At 41.6% G+C, this 19,184-nt stretch overlaps 1 protein-coding gene across 3 annotated transcripts in view; it reads left to right on the top strand.

Annotated features, from left to right (window-relative positions):
- CD2AP (CD2 associated protein) overlaps positions 1–7,317 on the top strand; it is a 109,064-nt gene extending 101,747 nt beyond the window's left edge. For all 3 annotated transcript variants that reach the window (XM_066359244.1, XM_066359242.1, XM_066359245.1), the window contains one exon: positions 3,987–7,317. In XM_066359244.1, the coding sequence (XP_066215341.1) occupies positions 3,987–4,028 (42 nt within the window). In that variant the 3' untranslated portion in view covers positions 4,029–7,317. The remainder of the gene's footprint in view (positions 1–3,986) is intronic.
- The last annotated feature ends 11,867 nt before the right edge of the window (positions 7,318–19,184 follow it).

The raw sequence follows: 19,184 nt of genomic DNA, 5'->3' as shown, positions 1-19,184 counted from the left end.
TGGCAACCTCGGGGTCTCGAACCTGGGTCCTCCACATCCCAGTCCGATGCTCTATCCACTGCGCCACCGCCTGGTCAGGCTGTGGTAAATTATTAAAACTCGATTCTTACTCATACGTGACATATCTCTTTTATTGACTCTTCTTTCCATGAAAATACTCCATTTCTTCTCTTATTCATAAAACAAAGAAAAGCTTCCTTTCAGGTCCAGCTGCCTTCTGGATCTACTGTGTTTTTCTCTTTTCATTTGGGATTAATTTGCAAAACAAAATCAGATCATACACTAGCAGTCTCTGTTCTCACCCTTAATTAATTCAGCCCTTAACTCTTGGCCTGATGGTGACTTCAATGTCCGCCATTTCCTCAGCGTTTACGCTTTAACATGGCCACTCTTTCGAAGGTTTGCTCGTTTATTACTATCTTGCATTTTTCTGTCTTTAACATCTCCCTCTCTTCTTCCTTTCTTGTCATGTTGATGCCTATGCCCTCGGTACTGTCCTTGGGCACCCTTTCTGTGTTTCCCTCTTTTCTCTGTGCCCACGAGTCCCGCAGTTGGCTCGAGTGCGTCTCCACCTGAACTTCACCCTCTCCCCCAGCTGCCGTCCTGGGGTTCCAGCTACTGTGTTCGTTTCCCTGGACAGACCACTGTGAACGTGGACGTAGCATGTCCCCTACGATTCATCATCTTCCCTTCCTGTTCCGTTCTGTTTCTCTGGATGGTTCATTGCCTTTCTAGTCAAGTGGACACGGTCCTTCTGTTCTTATCAATTCCGTCCCTTTCGGGCCTGTTAGCCGTATGTCCTAACTTTCATCTCCCTGTTCCCGCCATTCCCGGCCCGTTCTCATGCTCTTTATCTTCTTCTTAGCCGGCTGAAGTCTCCCTCACTCTTATCTCTAACTAATCTTTCCTTGCTCAGTTCTTTCAAGAACTTTCTATTACTTGCTGAGTAAAGGTCAAAGTTCTCAACTTGTCATATGTCTTTTATGTCCTGATCTGAGTCAGTCTGAGTGTTGACTGCTGTTGTGTTTCCTGCGTTGTCCTTTCGTCTCATCTTCTCGTGACCATGTTCTACAGACTCCCAGGGCCCGGCTCAGTCACCTTAAGTTGGTACCAGTATTTCCTGAATAAAAGTAATTTATATTTTTCCAAATTCATGTTCTTTAGTTTTGCAAGGGATGAATATGTAGTACTTTTCTTTCTTACCACTGTCACGTTGTGCACTTCTTTTGCCTGTTTTCTAGACTGTAAGACTGTTAGGTCTAAGGACAGATGAAGTCTGTTCGTTCTTGGGCGTAGTTTCTAGCACAGTGCTATGTACATGTTAGATAGCTAATAAATTTTGTGAAATTGGTAAATGTTAGCATATACATGTTAAAAAGGTCTTACATTTCCAGTGTGTAACAGTAGAAATTGAGAAATGTAAAAACTTTTTTTACTTTCATTTTTTTATAGTTTATACATACACATTTATATTTATATATAAAAATAAATAGGTAAGAAGAACTAATACAGTGTTGAGTTTCAGTATATTATTTGATATACAATTATGACAAGGGTCAAATGAACTGTTTTTGAGAAATACCATTTGGTTCAGTTTCTCTAGTCATATCAACTGTTTGACTCACACTGACTTGTATTATAAATTTTTGTTCTTAAAGGAGAACGTTTTGTCTTTTGCATTTTGTATTTGTAAAAACACACTTATTCAGGCATTTGAGTTTTAGGATCATATGTTTAAAGAGAAATTATATTTCCCCAATATTAAAAGTAGAAATTATATTTCCCCCAGTGTTAAAAGTACTTTGAAGTACTGTGAAGTAAACATTAAATAGTATTAAATTATACTTAGGAGTAATAAAAAGCACTCAAAATGAATAATGGAACTCCAAAATATAAGTATTTGCCTGAGATCTAAACTTAGGACAGGCCCTAGCCGGTTGGCTCAGCGGTAGAGCGTCGGCCTGGCGTGCGGGGGACCCGGGTTCGATTCCCGGCCAGGGCACACAGGAGAAGCACCCATTTGCTTCTCCACCTCCCCCCCCCCTCCTTCCTCTCTGTCTCTTTCTTCCCCTCCTGCAGCCAAGGCTCCATTGGAGCAAAGATGGCCCGGGTGCTGGGGATGGCTCCTTGGCCTCTGCCCCAGGCGCTAGAGTGGCTCTGGTCATGGCAGAGCGACGCCCCAGAGGGGCAGAGCATCGCCCCCTGGTGGGCAGAGCATCGCCCCTGGTGGGCATGCCGGGTGGATCCCGGTCAGGCACATGCGGGAGTCTGTCTGACTGTCTCTCCCCGTTTCCAGCTTCAGAAAAATACAAAAACAAAAACAATAAAAAAAAATAAAATAAATAAAATAAAGTTAGGACAAATAGCAGTCAATAAGGAGTGGTACTGACTGCATAGAGGATTGTTCTTTCCAACCCTTCTCCCTCTTGTACCAGTGTTTTTATTGTTTGTTTTCCCTGTATCTTCTCCCATTAAAATTGGCACAGTTGGTTAATGTCTCTTTGGAATACTGATATAATAGCACATTAGGCTAATGCCTGAGTGATTTTGTCTCTATCCAGTCTGTAGACTGAGGCCTAGCCCAACCCACTGTTGCTAAAATGTTTAATAATACATTAGTTGAATAATAATATCAGGAAAGATCCTGGAATTAATAAAGCATCCTTGAATGGTTAGAATCCCTAGCATATTGTGAGCATATCGGATTATACTTTTTGAATATGGCAAACTGTTTATTGTTTAATAATAAACTAGTTTTCAGACGTTAGCTGTAGCGTGTACTGTTTGTATGCGCTATTGGGTAGAGGGGTGATGCTATCAGGAGATAGGAAGGCCTAAACATTTCCACATGCCAGAAAGAGTCAGATATACCACAGTGTCATGATTGTGAGGGGAGTATAAAAGCTGTGCTTTAGCGCCTTGAGCTTACCAGTTCAAGCTCTTTGGCACTTGGCTAGCGTAAAACCATTGGCACAGTATTTAGTGTCTTTGAGTGTCAACTTAGTTGTAATACGTCAAAATTACATAACTGTTGTGAAAATTTAATGAATTTTTAAAAATTTTTAAGTTTATGAATTGTGGTTTTCTATTTTATTTTGTATTTATTTCTTGAATCAAGTGAGAGACAGGGAGGCAGAGAGACGGACTCTCACATGCGACCCATCTGGAAGCCACCCAGCAACCCGTCGGACTGATGTTCTGTCCATCTGGGGCCGCTGCTCCACTTCTTGGCAACTGAGCTAGTTTAGTGCCTGAGGCAAGGACGTGGAGCCATCCTCAGCGCCTGGGGCCAGATTTCCCATTCAAGTCATGGCTGCTGGAGGAGAAGAGGGGGAAGAGGTGGAGAAGCAGATGGTCGCTTCTCCTATATGCCCTGCCCAGGAATTGAACCTGGGACTTCCACATGCCAGGCTCTACCACTGAGCCTACTGGCCAAGGCCCATTTCTGGTTTTTAAAAGATAACTTAATCTACAACATACTATTTTTAGATATGGAAATTGAGACCAAGTGACACTGATGATTTACTAATATCACCTGGGTTCTAAGTGAAAAATATAGAACTAAACTAGTCTTTTATTTATGTATATATTTATTAACTTAGCTGTTCTGTACTGTGTACCCTTTGTTTAGTGGTAGGTATGTGTACAACTCTTAATTTGTTTTCAAGGTTCTCATTCTTTGTAGGAATGATTCTCTTACAGTATTTTCAAACATTCACATGAACTTATTCTTGTTCTAGCTCAGACAACTATAGTTGCCTTTGTGTGGTTGTCTCCTATCATTTAGAAACTTGCATTGACATTTTCTTGTTGAACTTTGTATTACACCTTTGGAGATTTTCTGTACACACCATTGGAAATTGGATTTTAGAGTGGAAATCATCTAGACTTGAAAGTAGGACCATATCTTAATGACATAGGATAAAGAAACTTTACTAAAGTAAAGATATTGTGTCTGTTGGTCTAATTTATGTTTTGTATTTTAGGTAGAAATAGAGAAGCTGAAAAAAGCGGTCCTATCTTCTTGAAGATGCACAGACCCAGTATTTTTAAAGACACGGACTCAGAAGCAACACTATGGACTTAACTGACTTGTTACTTTAAAAAATAACAAATGCTGATGTTGTGATAAAGACACATGAGTATATGAACTATCATATCTATAGAAAACTAGGAGGAGGGTGATTTTTTTATATGTATATTTTGTTTTGCCAATATAAGAAAAAAAAAGAGGCCTTATTTCTTATGTGCTGGGATTGCAAACTTCTTTTTTAGTTTGCTTGAAAATACTACTGAATCTGTATAAAAGAAAGTTCACAATAGTTTTTTTATTGAAACTTGTAGTATTATTTTTAAAGAGAGCTATACTATAAATATGGTGGTATCTTTACAAATAATCTGTAAAATAGACTATTTGGGAGAGGCAAATTAGCTTTATAGTTACTCTAGTCACTACTTTTCCCATACATTATACATAAGGGATATAAACTTTGTATATATATATTTTTTTTTTTCTTTCACTTTTAGCTTTTTACCCTGGATTACACTGTTGTGCCTGTTTGTTTGCAGTGCTATTTATAGTCTGGGCGATGAAATAGGAATTTCCTGGCTATATATCAGATTACTCTACCCATCGTATAGTTAATAACTAATGAAACAATGAAAATAATTTTTTTTCTTTTACAATATTTTGTATTGCTTGCACTATGGGATTTATAAAAGGAATTTTGTTAAGGTGGATTGTTAAATATATTTGGGATATATGTGCTATATTTTAAATTAATTGGGCCTAAAGAACTAAAAATGTCAATTTAACCCTTAATTTGTGCCTAGAAACTACAGCACATACATAATATGCAAACACCAACCTCATTGTTATACTTTTATGTTTATTTTACAGGCTCATATATAACTCACTTCATTATCTTGTCATTTCATTTTTTATGCCCCTTTCTCTGATTTTTAGTAGTGATAATATTAGGAACTCAAAACTTTCATAAGTTCAATTTGAGGTTTCATACTTTGGCAAGTTATCATTATGTAAATACTCAGATTTTACAATGTTTAATTGACCTAATAGACCAAACTAAATGGTGGAGATATTTTGAGATGTGATTTAGAAACCAACTGTATAAAAAGTGTTTGTATATCAAAATTCTAGCTATTTAAAACCAAATATTGTTGACCATATTTGAAAAGTGTTTTACAAAATGGATGATTTAGCATTCATTCAGTTGTGAACAGTTGAACATTTTAAAAGACGAAAGATTATGTGATCTGAAGAGAAACCAGAGCATCAGTTGAACATTTTAAAGTGTCATATGTGTAGTCTGAAAATGTCAAATTTTATTAAAAGTAGAAATTTGGTATTTTTCATTTGCAAAAAATTTTCAATTTTAAGATTTTTTTTATTGCAAATGACTTTTAGATTTTGAATACCCTCTATTATGCTTCCATTTTATGTTATTTTAAAGCACCAAACCAATATTTTTTCTTTAAAGTTTTGATCTTATAATATTGAAATCTTCTGTTAATGAAATTTTGTTACGTTTCACATAAAATAACTTAAGTGGAAAATAATAGAAATTCCTATACATAATTTCTTCATGCTAGATTCACAACTTACATGAGTGTTTTTGGGCAAACCCAATTGTTTTGAGTACATATATTTTAACTCTTTAAAGTCCTTAGACTCTTCTGACTAGATCACTATTGAACACAATTGTTTCCTTCTCTTCAAATGTTTTTTGTTTTATTTTAGGTGAGAGGAGGGGAAATAGTGAGGCAGCCTCCCACATGTGCCCTGATCGGGATCTACCTGGCAACCCCATCTTGGGCTGATGCTCGAGTACTGAGCTATTTTTAGCACCTGAGGCTATCAATACACTCAGACCATCCTAGCCATCCTCAGTGCCCAGGGCCACGCTGAAACCAGTGGAGCCCCTGGCTGCAAAAGGGGAAGAGGGAGAGAAGGGAAAAGAGGAGGAATGGAGAAGCAGATGGTCACTTATCCTGTGTGCCCTGACCAGAAATTGAACCCAGGATGTCCAAATGCCAGGCCGATGCTCTATCCACTGAGCCATTGGCCAGGGCCCAAATGCTTTTAAAAGACTTGTCAGTCGAATGATTTCCTTCTTGTTAAATAAGTTAGATCTTATCTTTCAATGAAAGTCCTCAAGTAGAAATAAAAACAATATATCCTAGAAATAACCCTGCAGCTTTTAGTCTGGAAAAATCTAATAATGGCGTGGAGGAAGTTACCAGCAGGTTTCAGGCTGGTCGAGTTTTTGCTGGTCATTTTCTCGCTAGCACATAAAATCAACATGGTCAGGAGTCCAGAAGTATAAAGTATTTGCTTATAAACTTCCTCAGTCAGAATAGAAAAGTAATTAAAATACTGTCTCTATTTTTCTGCATTTGACCAAAAAGTAAAGAAAACCAAACTCATATTGAAAGGGAACACTGATTACTTTATTGATCTTTCAATATTTTTTCTTGATATGAGAATTTTATTAGTTCCTGTTCATAAACTTTATAACACAAATGGTATGTAATAATAATAGCTTTTACTTGCAGTTAAATCATTATTTGTTATGAGTGAGCATAAATGACAGACCAGAGGTGAATAGATGGAACATGTCATTGCCAAATTATTTGTGAATGTATTTTTCAGGTTTGTTGTTCTTTGGACACACAATATTACTAATTTTCCTAATTGTATTTCGATACCGGTAGTAGTGTTTGTGTATGCATGTGTGACCACAAAGCTTCTTTACAAAATTTAATTCTGAAACTTTTTTAGAAAATTTAAGTCTTAAGATAGGAAGAGAAAGTGGGCCTGGAGTAACAGATGCTTCTTTTTTATATGCTTCTTACTGTGATCAGAAAAAAACCCAAGTGCTCTCTCTCTAGACTTGTTGGTGAACATTTTATGCTTGCATTTAAACTTGAAATGTATGAATAGAATGAGACAATCCATTAAAACCAGAAATGAGATGTGTTACAAAGTTAATGGCCTTGTTTTGCTATAGCAATAAAATGACCAAGTGCAATGACTTGATTTAATAAAATTGTCTTTTAAAAGTTGCTGCTATGAATAGTTTTAGCCATAAAATTCTACCCTTGTTTTCGCCTGACTTGCCTTTAGTAACTATTATGTAATGCAGTTGGTATCGTGGTATGCTAACATGTTGGGGTGGTGGGAAAAATATATATATAAAAATCAGAAACTCAGAAATCACTGACTTGTTTACAGGTGCTGTAAAAAAGCATGCTTCTCCAAAAAGAAAAAATAATAAAGAATACTGTTGCCAGTCATATCAGTCTTTTTTATTCTCTGCTTTTTAACTTTAGCATATGCTGTTGCAGAGTACAATGCAAATTATATTTGTTTTAAGTTTTCTGAATAAAAAATATAAATAGTAAACAAAGCATTTTAAGTACCATGCCTCCTTGATGTTTACTGAATCATTTCTCACTTTTTCTCCACCTACAACTCAGATACTTTCCACATCACAGGAATATTGAGAGAGTTTGAAATGACTTATAGAGAGCTTGGCACGGAGTGCTTTTTTTTTTTTTTTTTTTTTTTTTTTTTCTTCCTGATGCTGGAAACGGGGAGAGGCAGTCAGACAGACTCCCGCATGCGCCAGACCAGGATCCACCCGGCACGCCCACCAGGGGGTGACGCTCTGCCCACCAGGGGGTGATGCTCTGCCCCTCCGGGGCGTCGCTCTGCCGCGACCAGAGCCACTCTAGCGCCTGGGGCAGAGGCCAAGGAGCCATCCCCAGCGCCCGGGCCATCTTTGCTCCAATGGAGCCTTGGCTGCGGGAGGGGAAGAGAGAGACAGAGAGGAAGGAGGGGGGGGGGGGTAGAGAAGCAAATGGGCGCTTCTGTGTGCCCTGGCCAGGAATTGAACCCGGGTCCCCCGCATGTCAGGCCGACGCTCTACCACTGAGCCAGCTGGCCAGGGCCTTTTTTTTCTTTTTTAATGAAAGCTGCCCTTTTTCTCTTCTCAAAAGCATTTTACAATGATGGTTATGATTTTTTTTTTTTTTTTTTTTTTTTTTGCATTTTTCTGAAGCTGGAAATGGGAAGAGACAAACGGACTCCTGTATGCGCCCGACCGGGATCCACCCGGCACGCCCACCAGGGGGCGATGCTTTGCCCATCCGGGGCGTCGCTATGTTGCGACCAGAGCCACTCTAGCACCTGAGGCAGAGGCCACAGAGCCATCTCCAGTGCCCGGGCCATCTTTGCTCCAATGGAGCCTTGGCTACGGGAGGGGAAGAGAGAGAGGAAGGAGAAGGGAAGGGGTGGAGAAGCAGATGGGCGCTTCTCCTGTGTGCCCTAGCCGGGAATCGAACCCGGGACTTCTGCACGCCAGGCCGACGCTCTACCACTGAGCCAACCGGCCAGGGCCCAGTGATGGTTATGATTAAGAGAAAGAAGACCTAGACTTCCGGTCAAGATGGCAGGATGGCTAAACACGGTACTTGAAACCTCCCACAACCACACCAAAATTACAACTAAATTACAGGGAAAAAACATCATTCAAAATCACCTGAAATTTAGCTGAAACCCTACAACTAGTAATTTAAAGAAGCCACATGAAGACTGGTGGGAGGCGTAGAGTCCCAAACCCACATGTGGCAGTTTAAAACCAGGAGGAATAGCTCAGCTGTACAAGTTCCCCATGAGAAGCAAAGGGTCCCTCACCAGGGCTCCAGTGCCAGGAAGAGTGCTGCAGACCAGCGTGGCTAGTAATTCTGGGTCCCAAGGCAGAATGGTGCAAAATTAAGAAAATAGACTCATTGAGAAAAGGATGGTATCAGGAGGCCTCTTCAAGGCTGATGGCAATATCCGAGCACCCCATAGCCCCATTTGCTTTATCATATAGCCATATGCAAATAAGGAAATCTTTGATACAAAGTCACACATCTGAGGCAAAAACAGGAACTCTTAAGGCATAAACGGGAATCCCCTACCATGCATAAGAAAATCAACCAACATCTGAACAAACAAAAGGTGAGAGGAAGGGCATGTAAATTGCTTCCAGCAACTTAAGCAAGTGAAGTGGGTGCAAATATGGAGGTGGTTGAGGGGGGAGAACTTAGCCTTTTGCTAAGCCTCAAATTTACAAAGGCTTTTTGCCACTTGCAGTCTACCACATATACTCCTTTTCTTTTTTATTTTTGTGTGCTGAGATTTGCACTCATCTGATTTCCTAGTTTTCCAGATTCCAATTTGGAGGCAGACTGAAAAAATACAGAATAAACACAAAATCAGTATAGCCAATGCTAACATATCCAAACAAGTATTCTAGTACATTAAAGGGATTAAAGCCTTTTAGATTATCAAGCAAATTTTTAGCCAATACAGCAAGATCTATAATAGAGTCTTTGCTGTTATAAATGTCCTTAATATGTTAATGTCACCAAGTCCATGTTGTCACCATCACCATTCCACATTCTCTAGATGCAATCCAATCCCACTTCAGTCCCATTGAGAGCCGTCACATGGAGCAGGAGTCCAGGAAATACATCCAGCAAAAGTCCGCATGGCACTGGAATTGTCACATTTCTACAGTTTGCAGCTAGCGTTCAAGTCCCAATGAATGCTGCTTCTAGCTGGTAATGATTCAAGTAGACTGGAAAAGCCACCTACAGCATGTGTGGAGATGGAGCTTCCGTTTTCTTTAGCCTGGAGAGATGAGAGCAGGAGTCCCTTTCCTGGAGTTTTGTAGCCATGGAGGTGGTGAGGAGAACCTTGGGATACACTATGCTGGGTGGCAGAGGTAAATTCGTCTAAGTTAGGAGCAGGTCCCATCTTAAAATAGGCATGGGGCATTGAGGCAGGAGGAATAAAGGAGATACTATATATTAAACAAAGCTGCAGAAAATAGGACTATCAACACCCACAACAGAGATCTTCAAGGGATGAATAAAAACCTGAATATTCAGGCAAGGCTTAGTAAGTCGCCCTCATATCCATAAGAAATGAGATCAGCCTGACCTGTGGTGGCAAGTGGATAAAAGCATCGACCTGGAATGCTGAGGTTGCCAGTTCGAAGCCCTGGGCTTGCTCGGTCAAGGCACATATGAGAAGCAACTACTACAAGTTGATGCTTCTCTCTCCTTCCCACTGCTCTCTCTCTCTCCTCTCTCTAAAATCAATCAATAAATTTTTTGAAAAAAGAAATGAGATCAGTTTACCTGCTACTTGGAAGAAATACCCTAGGCTTGTCCACAGTGACGTGAAATGGGGCTGACAGTCCTGGGCACCTTTAGCCTTCAGTGGCAAGTCCCAGCAGGCTGGGCAAGGTCAGGTCACAGGTGGCTGGAGCAGGGCTGGAAGAGACTGAACCCTCCCTTAGAGGAGTGAGGAGGCAGCTTACCTTCCAGTGTCCCTTTTTCCCCACAGCAAAGGCATGTCCCTGTTGGGGGCCGAGAAGCCTGGCAGGCTTTAGCCCAATGACCTTTCTTTCCACTATTGAAGCAGGGCCCAGATGGAGTCTGATGATGCCCGTTTGGGGCCTTGAAGCCTTTAAGGGCATATGCCAAGAGGTGGTATTTTACCCGATCTCTTTTGGGCTTTGTCTGCCTCTTGGTCATTATAGACCTTAAAAACCATGCTCAGAACATCTCGCTGAGGGATTTGAGCGTCCTTATCTGCCTATATAAACTTTTTCCGTATATCTGGAGCTATTTGGAAAAAGACAAAACAGCATTATTAGCTGGATCAAATAAAAGAGGGTAGAAGTTTGCAGGAGAAAGAGGTTTGGCGTCTCCTGTACATCAGCATTCAAAAGAAATATTTTTTAAAAGGCATGATAAGGATATGACTCCCCCTTTTATATTTTTTAAAACTGACCTTAAATATTTGCTGTGTACACTTTAATAATACCTGACTTTAAAGATTATAAGAAATACCAGTAATTTGAAAGGTTTGACAAAATATAGTAAATGCTTTTCCTACATATGTAGGAGTATTGTCAGTTTTAATCAGTTTAGGACAGAACATGCTTAGCAGCCTCTCCTGTTCTGGCAAAGGCTATTATAAATCCAGAATAAGTATCCACTTTAACGTGGACAAATGACAGTTTGCCAAATGAAGGTATATGAGTAACATCCATTTGCCAAAGTTGTCCTGGTAGGAGTCCTCGAGGGTTAACTCCAAACAAAGGGACAGATTGTAGTATAGGACACTTTGGACAGGATTTAACTATCTGCAGCAAGGGCATTCCCTTGTGCTAAAGCTCCAGGGAGCATGGAGTGAACTCGAATATGTCCTATAAAATATTGAGCTCTACATTGACTTACAAGTCTTTGAAGGAGAAATTGCTGAAATAGTTCCTCATCAGCAGTTGTCCCTAAGACAGCAGTCTCTACAGTGGAAACAACCATAAGTAGATATTTGCTGTCTGTATATAGATCAAAGGAGGAACACGGCAAATGCTGAAAAGCCGTGATAATGGTATGTAATTCTACTCTTTGAGCTGATTTCAAAGTGAATGTTTCGATATCAATTTGTCTATTAATTATTAAGCCTGCCATTCCTGAGCTGGACCCATCAGTAAAGACTGTAGGTGCTTCAGGAATGGACTCATTAACAATTGTCTTAGGAAAGACAAATGTAGTAATTAATGAAAATTGAACTATTTTACCAGCTGGGTATTAAGAATCAATTTGGCCCGTAAAATTTACAAAAGCAATTTGCCATTTTTGTGGAAGTTTCCTAGAGCCATTGTTGTTGATCTTTTGAAAAAGGAACAACAATAATTTTAGGCTCAAAACCTATAAGCTATAAAAGTCGCCTATGCCCCTTGATAATCAAGAAGGCAACAAGATCTTAGGAGTAACAGCTAAATGAATCTTGCTGTAAGGCTATTTCTACAAGCTGTAAAGCTTGCTGTCCCATAGCTGTAAGTAGCCGAGGAGAAGCTGGTTCAGCCAAACCTCTAAGAATATCAAAAGGTGGCTTAAAAAAAAAAAAGTGGCTTCAGTTCCCCTGTAGTTAATTTCAAGGAAGGTCTAAGCCAATTAATATCTCCTAATAATTTATGGAAATCGTTTAAAGTTTGCAAATGATCTGTCCTGATTTCTAATTTTTGTGGACAAATTTGTTGTCCCTCAATAATTTGTCCTAAATAAGAGAAAGGTAAAGATTGCTGTACCTTTTCAGGAGCTATATACAGTCCTGATTCTTTCAAAGAATATTCTAGTTGTTGCAAAATGGTCAACACAGTGTCTTTATCTGGATGAGCAATAAAAATATCCATATAATGAATTATGTACGCCTTAGGGTGCTGCCTTCATACTGGAGAGATAGCTTGAGTAACATATTTTTGGGCACAAGGTAGGACTGTTAGCCATACTTTGAGGCAAAACTCTCCACTAGTATCTCTCCATGGGAGCCTGGAAATTAAGTGAAAGAACACTGAATGCAAAATGCTTGCAATCATGAGGCTTAAAGGAATAGTAAAAAAACAATCCTTCAAAGCAATAATAATAAGGTGAAAAACCCCATGGAATGGCATTAGGAGAGGGGAGTCCTGGCTGGAGAGGACCTATAATTTCCATAGTCTTATTTATTGCTCTCAAATCTTGTAATAGCCTCCAGTTTCCTGATTTCTTTTTACTAACCAATATAGGCATATTCTATGGGTTATAAGAAGATTCAATGTGCCCAAGCTGTAACTGCTGTGTATCAATTGAGCAGCTGCCCTAAGTTTCTCCTGAGAGAGGGGCCATTGGTCTACCCATACAGGATCATCTGATTTCCAAGTAATTGGGTCTGCACAATGCATTATTGGGGTAGCAGGAGCTACCAGAGCCTCTATGCTAAATTTTGATACCCTAATCCACACCTTCTGGTATTGGGTGCCACTTCTATGGGGGTGAGAATTCCCCGTTGTTCTTTCCCTTAGTGGGCAAAAATCCCTGATCAAGCAATTGAACACTGACTAAATTATTAGGACTAACAAGCAACACTCCCATATTTTTAAAAATATCTCTACACTACAATATTAACAGGCAATCTTGGGAGCATATAAGGCTGAAAAAGTCCAGAATGACCTTCTTTATCTTCCCATTGTAAAAAACTAGAGCTTTGTTGGGGGGACTTTCTCTGTCCTACGCCTCACAGCTCATAGACTGCTTTATAAGTGGGCTAGGAAGAATGCTAATGTTGCTGAACAATAACAGATACATTAGCTCCTGTATCTAAGAGTCTTGTGATCTTACGCCCTTGTATTGTTAGCTCTATTTCAGGGCATTCCTGACCTATCTTTTGATTTCAATAGGCAAAATAAGAGGAGTCAAATCCCCAATTTCCTCAGGGCCCCTTTTGCAGAGTGTAGCCTGAGAATCAGAATTAGCATTCTTATACTATTCTGGAACAGCCTGAGTAAGCCGGTCAAGCCCAGGCTGAACTTTAGTCCCGATACAGTGCTTTGGAGCAGAAGCACAAAGCAGAAATGGAAGAGAAGACCTCTCACATTTTGAGTCTTCAAGAAACTGAGGAAGAACTCCACTCTGCCCATGTTGCTCTAAAGAATGAAAATTCAAAGCTTCTGCAAGATAAAAGTGAACAGGCACTTCATTAAGCCCGGTCTATTCAACTACTGGAAGTTTGATAAGAATTCAACAGAGATGGAAGAATTTCCAATGATGGAGCAACAGCTCAAAGAGAAGGAGGAACTCATTAGCACTTTGCAAGCCCGGCTCAGCCAGACACAGGCAGAGCAAGCTGCTCAGTTGAGTTCCATGCAGCAGGTGGTCTGAGAGAAAGATGCCCGCTTTGAAACACTAGTTTGTCTTCATGAGGATGTGCTTCTTTAGTTAGTAACCCAGGCAAAGGTGGAAACAGAGATGCAACGGAATTTGAGGGTGCTACAGAGGAAGCTTGAAGAGGATGAAGAAGCCTGTTGGGCCGTGCTCAGGTCGTGGACATGCTTCAACAGGAACTGACTGCTGCTGAACAGAGAAACCAGACTCTGACTCGGCAGTTACAGCAAATGGAAGCTAACTATAATAGTTTTTGGAACACTATGGAAACAGAAAAAGAGGAGTAGAAGATTCTGATGGAGAAGATGGAATTTGAAAAGGCAAGAGAGAGAGTCACTCTTACACCACCTACAGGAAGAAGTGCATCATCTATTGAAGCAGCTTGAGACAAATTCTTGAAGTGACTTATTAGAGCCCTGCTTCATTTTGCTCAATTCCTTTGTTTTACCTACCTGAGTATAGCCTTACACATGAACAAGACAATTTATGCACAAAAACACAAGTATAACATATAACTTTGATTAATCCTAATACTTGAATTGTTATTTGGCTCCTAACTCTGAATACACCTCACAATGCAATAACCAAATCAGTAAGTCTTAAGGATCCACATTCTATTCTATTTCAATTTAAATGAGCGCTCCTTACAAGTTCTAAAATCATTTTATTTTTCAATATTAGAGCCGGCATTTCCAATCTTTACATGCAAGAACTTAATTCAGGCCTTAAAAACAGACATATTTTAGACAACATTAAACAAAGACCAAACAGAAACAAGAATTAGATGAACCAGGCAAACCAGAGAGAAACCCGAGATTTCAGAACCAGATTAGAAAGATGCCTGCCTGATTTTGGTCAGGGCATTTTCTGACAGAGGGACTGAAGGATGGGACTAAACAAACTCTCCTTGAGAAAATTTGCTCTTGGCAGCTGCATGAAAAATTTTGTAGTCAAATCCACCAGAGGTCCCCTGCCTAAATTTCCAGGCAAAGAATAGGAAAGAAACAAAATAATAGTTCAGAGGAACACATTCAAGGAAATCAGACAATAACAGGAAAAGCTATAACTTAAATAGCGGAGTCTCCTAACCATTCTCAAATTCCATAGTTGCTGCAACTGGCAGCTCAGGAAGGCCATGACAAGACTTCTCTTCTACCCCAATTTTAGCCGAGTGGCAGACCAAGCACCTGGAGAGAACTAGGAGCAGCCACACTGTCCCACGTTCCTTAGCCCCCAAGCCGCAAAGTACAGGACCACCTGCCATGGTCTCCTCACACCACTGCCTGCTCAGAACTTTACCTACTTGCTCCCCTGTAGCAGAACTAACCATTCCCTCCTTCGGGAGCCAGGGGCACACATCTTGAATATATTGTAAAAAGCATTCTAGCTGTATAACTCTCCTTACAAAAAGGTCCCCTACTTTTGACCCTAATTGTCCCATAATTTATTACTCCCAACTACACTCTCCCCAAAAACTTTCTTTACTCGCTGTGCACACTTGGGTAGTTCCATCACCTACCTTCAGTTTACTTTTCTCCTACCCAGGTCCCTGTTCGGGGGCCACTTGCCATGGACCAGCACAGCTAGTAATTCTGGGTCCCAAGGGAGAACGGTGCAGAATTAAGAAAATAGACTCACTGAGAAAAGAGGATGGGATTGGGAGGCCTCTTCAAGGCTGATAGCAATATCTGAGTGCCCCATAGCCCCCAGTTTGCTTTATCATATAGCCATATGCAAATAAGGAAGTCTTTGATACAAAGTCACACATCTGAGGCAAAAACAGGAACTCTCTTAAGGCATAAAAAGGAATCCCCCCACCATGCATAAGTGAAATCAATCAATATCTGAACAAACAAAGGATGAAAGGAAGGGGATGTAAATTGCTTCCAGCAACTTAAGCAAGCAAGTGAAGTGGGTGCAAATACTCAGCTTCATAGCAAATATGGAGGTAGGGGGGTAGAACTTAGCTTTTTGCTAAGCCTCGAATTTACAAAGGCTTTTTGCCGCTTGCAGTCTACCACAGAAGAGAAGTCATAACATCTGGCTGTAAAAACCAGCAGGAGTCGTGGCTGAGGAAGACAGAGAACTGCAGGAGTCCCAAGCAGTGTCTTTAAAGGGGCTTGCTTGGGCTCACCCCCTCTGAGCTCCAGTGCTAGGGAAGTAGCTTGAAAGGAACCAGGGACATGGGGAGGAACTGGATTGGCTGGCATCAGGGCAAGAGCCGAGGCTGGGGCAGCTTTCTGCCAGGCAAAAGGACTGGCAGAGGCCATTGTTCTCTTGTTGAGCCCTCTCTTCACTGAGCTGGCAGGAGGGTGTTGTATCTGAATTTCCATCAACCTGGTTCATCCTGTTTGTCCTGTCCAGGTGATTTCCTGAGACCCCTTCCCTCCCAGGCTGTTCCCAGCGATTGACATACAAATGGCCTCTCTTGCCACAGGCTTCAGACTTGAAGCAGTATCTGGCTCCTTGGTTCACAGGATGGCCTCTCCTGGGCACCTGCAAGCCCAGCACAAGTACCAGCTCTGCACATTGCTCTGTAGCTCATGCTGGGTGGCCCCATGTAGGGCATGGGCAGCGGCAGACTGCACCTCCTATTGGGGCCCAGAGCCAGTGCACCTGGTGGTAATGCTTCAGACTGGGCCAGACTACAACCCCATCACTTTCCTAAGTGACACATTCAAGGGGCAGTGTGAAGCTAGTATACATGGCCACCACTATAGCCACCTGGCCCATGCAGGTTCGCATTGGATTTGGACAGTCGGTAAAGAAACAATGGAGCCAAAAACTGGTGGGCCATCATCTTTAATCCTAGCTTGCACCCAGTGGGCAAGTAAAAACACACACTGGGCTCCAAAACCCACTCATTCAGTGCTCACAAAGCTACTGACTTATCCGAGTTTCCTACAATCAAAGGTTTCTAGCTCACCAGACTTATTCACCTCTGTTCCCCATCTCCTTCCTTCTCCCTGCTCAAACTCTGAACAAACTGGCTTCTCACTCAGCAGTCCACCATCTTGGCTGCTTCTCCTGGCCTCCTCCACATGGCCTTTCTCTGCTCTGCTCTCTAATGCTAATCTCAGGAACTGAGAGAGCAAGCTCCCATTCTGCCCCCATTTTATAGTGTAGAAATCAAAACCTTTAATCCAATATACAAAATAGGGAAGTCTCTAATACAGGGGTCCCCAAACTTTTTACACAGGGGGCCAGTTCACTGTCCCTCAGACCGTTGGAGGGCCGGACTATAAAAAAAACTATGAACAAATTCCTATGCACACTGCACATATCTTAATGTAAAAAAACCAAAACGGGAACAAATACAATATTTAAAATAAAGAACAAGTAAATTTAAATCAGCAGACTGACCAATATTTCAATGGGAACTATGCTCCTCTCACTGACCACCAATGAAAGAGGTGCCCTTCCAGAAGTGCGGCGGGGGCCGGATAAATGGCCTCAAGGGGCCGCATGTGGCCAGCGGGCCATAGTTTGGGGACCCCTGCTCTAATACAAAGTCACTTATCTGAGGCATGATGGGATTGTACCACCCCACATCAAAAAGGGTGGGAGAGGCTTAGTCTGAAAACCAAGCTCCAGGCTACAAGGATCCTGCCTGCTCACAGCCCACCCCCAGCACACATTAATATCACCTGGGCGACAGGCTTCCATGTGGGCAGTGCCATCTTTAACAAAGTGAGCATAACATATTTTCTCTGCCCAACAGGCAGACTTGGTGAGCACCAAAATCCCACTGAAGCAAGTCTTAATTTGTAGGGTCAACTCCTGCACAGCAGCTCCTCTGCTGTAGTCACAGCTGGCCCTCAGTCTGTCAGCTGGGGGTCAGTACCTCCCAGTGACACCAAGAGTAATCAAGGCTTAACTACAAAAGAACAATGCACACAGCCTACATAGGGGCACACCTGGAGCACCAGCTCATTTGACTTGGGAGACTGTGCCCCTGGGCCCTGCAGGACACTGACTACATAAGGCTACTCTACCAAGTCTGTGAGACGCAGCAGCTCTACCTAATACAGGGAAACATGAGCGCAGCCAAAATGCAGAGACAAAGAAACAGGTCACAAATGAAAGAACAAGAGAAATCTTCAGAAAAAGAACTAAACAAAATGGAGACAAGCAAACTACCAGAGTTCAAAACAATGGTTCTAAGGATGCTCAAGGAACTTGGGAGATGGAAACCATAAAAAAGAACCAGTTGGAAGTGAAGGATATAGTAACAAATGAATAACTTAGAGGGGATCAACAGAGTAGATGAAGCTGAGGCCCAAAATTAGCAATTTGGAATATAGGGAAGCAAACAACTAATCAGAACAGCAATAAGAAAAAAGAATTAAAAAAAATAAAGATAGCGTAAGGAGCCTCTGGGACATCTGCAGGTGTACCAACATTTGCATCATTGGGCTATCGGCTCTCTTACTGGATGGATATGCCACTTATGGACAGTATCCGGATTTTGAATGAGTGACCTCGACAGGGGAGCCCCGTTCCAGTAGAGGCCTTCCTGCATCGAACAGCTGCCCCCATTCAGTTGCAGATACGCACCAAGGACATTTTACTCAAGCCAGGTTTCAGACAGCAGGGCAACATGCTCTTGCCTGCTCCAACAGCCCTTCTTAAAGGACAACAACTTCAGTAGACTTGGCCCTGGACTGTACAGGCCCCCCATCTGAGATGAGCGGCCTTGTTGGCACCACGGGGAAAGGGGCTAGAGGTGGACCTCCAGTTGACTCCTTGGGCAACCAGCACCTGGCCACCTAAAGTAGAAGTGTATTATCCCTTGAGTGCTCAAGGGGACAGCATTATGAAGGGCACCTTTGTAATTTCTTTATGGCCAATAATGAGTTCTCCTATTTTATTACACATAGAACCAGCAGATGCTGGTGTATTGGCCAATAAGGTTTGGTATGCCTACTCAGGGCGGCCTCTGGTGCCAGCTACGGTGCTGTCTGCAGACAAAACTCTGGCCTGTATTCTGCCAGAGGGAAAAGATTTGCCTCTCTTGGTGCCGCTGACAGCTCTCTCATTTCGCCCATAGCTTTTGATTTGTTAATCCTATTGCTGTAGTTGGTACTGTTTCTGTTTATTCAATGTATCCCACTCCTTGCACAGTGACCATCATGGAAGATGCCTGTGGTTTAGATTGTGAAGCGAGCAAAAGGGGTGGAATGTTGGTCAAATAAGTTGTAAATATGATATATATGTTTGCTCGCTTGTGATTTATATTGTGTGTTGGGGGCAGGCTGTGGGCAGGCAGGATCCTTGTACCCTGGGGCTTGGTTTTAGGACTAAGCCTTTCCCACCCTTTTTGATGTGGGGTGGTGCACTCTCATGAGGAATTCCATCATGCCTCAGATAAGTGACTTTGTATTAGAGACTTCCCT

This window comes from Saccopteryx leptura, chromosome 1 (assembly GCF_036850995.1).
Source record: "Saccopteryx leptura isolate mSacLep1 chromosome 1, mSacLep1_pri_phased_curated, whole genome shotgun sequence".
Taxonomy (NCBI): Eukaryota; Metazoa; Chordata; class Mammalia; order Chiroptera; family Emballonuridae; genus Saccopteryx; species Saccopteryx leptura.
Note: the sequence above shows the minus strand (reverse complement) of the source record. Positions and strands in the feature narration are given on the sequence as shown.